Below are 1,742 nucleotides of genomic sequence, written 5' to 3' on the forward strand. Positions count from 1 at the left end.
CCGATACGCCTTTTTTTGCCAATATCGGCGTCCCGATCCGATACGTGGATCGGATCGGGACAAGCCTAATTTAAAGGCTCATCCAATTGGTCAAATTCCAAAATCAGATGTGCAGCCATGTAGCAGCATCTTTGCTGAATGGCTGGACATAGATCTGGTGCTTCTAGACCTCACTGAGGGACGGGGGAATCCATTCATAAGGGGTACTCAAGTAATCCAAAACGCTAACTTTCCCTATTAAGTGTTAAGTTTGTCGACAAAAAACGGTTAAAGACGTAAATTACTTTCTTTTATTTCAACCGTCACTTAAAGTTGTGCTGAATCCAGTCATTATCAGGTCTTTGATACGCGTTTCTAACAGGCCACGCCCAGCTCTACGGCATTGAGAGTTGAATTGAATTGTAAATTGAGAGTAATATAATCCCTAATTCTGCGTTTTTAAGTGTTTGTTCTGTTCTTGCGGGTTTTATTGTGAAGTTGATCTATTTATTAACGTTTAATCAAATTGCCCTACAAATGATGCTAATAGGACTAAATGCTCTCTGATGGGAGAATGTTGTGGGAATTTTCTGGAGGTTCTACGTTTTCTCAAAGAAAACTGTGTTTATTTTCTATCATGGAAGGACATCTGAACACGACGGATTTAAAGCTACGTTCACGCTGAACGCGATTTCTGCATCAGAAGCAGCAGTTTGACGCTGTGGTTGACGCTATGCAAGGCGCATCAAAACGTCTTGCAGCGCGTCAAGAGCAGCTGAAGCAGCGCTTCATGAGCTTCAGAAGCAGCATCTGCTTGACTTAGAAAATATTAACTTTCGCTGCTGGACGCACCGCATCAACCAATCAGAGAAGCTGATCTGGGAGCTGGAAGGGAGTCAGACATTACTGCTGATGCAGAGCGCTGTGATCACTCCTCTGATGTAGGACCATTCTGGACCAAGACTAATGTTTTCTCTCCTCTATTTATCGTCTCTATCTTGTTGTCAGGGAGGGAAGTCATCTGCTCATCAATGTTCCAAACTGTGATCAGCAGACTAACCTCTGCTTCTTTTCTGTGCTCTTTGTTAAATGTTGCCGATTTGTTTTTAATCTTTCAGGAGAATTCGAGGAGGAGTCGAAGCAGCCGCCGCTGGCGGAGCAACAGAAACACCAGCTGAAGCACAGGGAGCTCTTCCTGTCTCGACAGTTCGAGTCTCTACCTGCCACTCATATACGGTGTGTGTTCGTTTGGTCAGAAGGTCCTCCTGATGGCAGCGTGGTCGGTGGTCTGGACTCTCAACCACCCGCCTCCCTTCCTCTGGCTTCCTCTGAACGTAGAGCAGTTTCGATGCAGACGCAATGTTATTAAACATCTCCGCTTTCATGGAGCCAAAAAGTTTAATCAAAAACGGCTTTTTAAACAAAACGAAATGAAAAAATGAATGTAAACTGAATTAATTCATTTTTTTTTATTTTTTTTATCTGTTTCAAATAGGGCTGAATCAATTAATCTGATTTATCAATTATTGAAATAATCAACTAATTAATTTTGGAGTACAGAGACTAAAATATGCCTTTAGTTGACAGAACGAGCCACTTAAAGCAGTAATTATATACAAATTTGAAAAAAATATATATATATTCATATTTTGCAATAAAGATAAAAAAATTGTTCCTCTGTCAATATGCTCTATCCTACGACGGAGTATTAGGGCCAGGCTAGAGATTTCCATTTTATTTCGAGAATAAAGTCGTAATATTAT

At 40.9% G+C, this 1,742-nt stretch overlaps 1 protein-coding gene across 1 annotated transcript in view; it reads left to right on the plus strand.

The window, feature by feature from the left end:
- Positions 1-1,742, plus strand: part of mta2 (metastasis associated 1 family member 2) — a 52,786-nt gene that overhangs the window by 32,156 nt on the left and 18,888 nt on the right. Inside the window, exon 4 of the mRNA XM_015402028.1 lies at positions 1,098-1,215. Coding sequence (XP_015257514.1) covers positions 1,098-1,215 — 118 coding nt within the window. The remainder of the gene's footprint in view (positions 1-1,097; positions 1,216-1,742) is intronic.

Source organism: Cyprinodon variegatus, unplaced genomic scaffold (genome assembly GCF_000732505.1).
Source record: "Cyprinodon variegatus isolate N-32 unplaced genomic scaffold, C_variegatus-1.0 Scaffold1287, whole genome shotgun sequence".
In the NCBI taxonomy this organism is placed as follows: domain Eukaryota; kingdom Metazoa; phylum Chordata; class Actinopteri; order Cyprinodontiformes; family Cyprinodontidae; genus Cyprinodon; species Cyprinodon variegatus.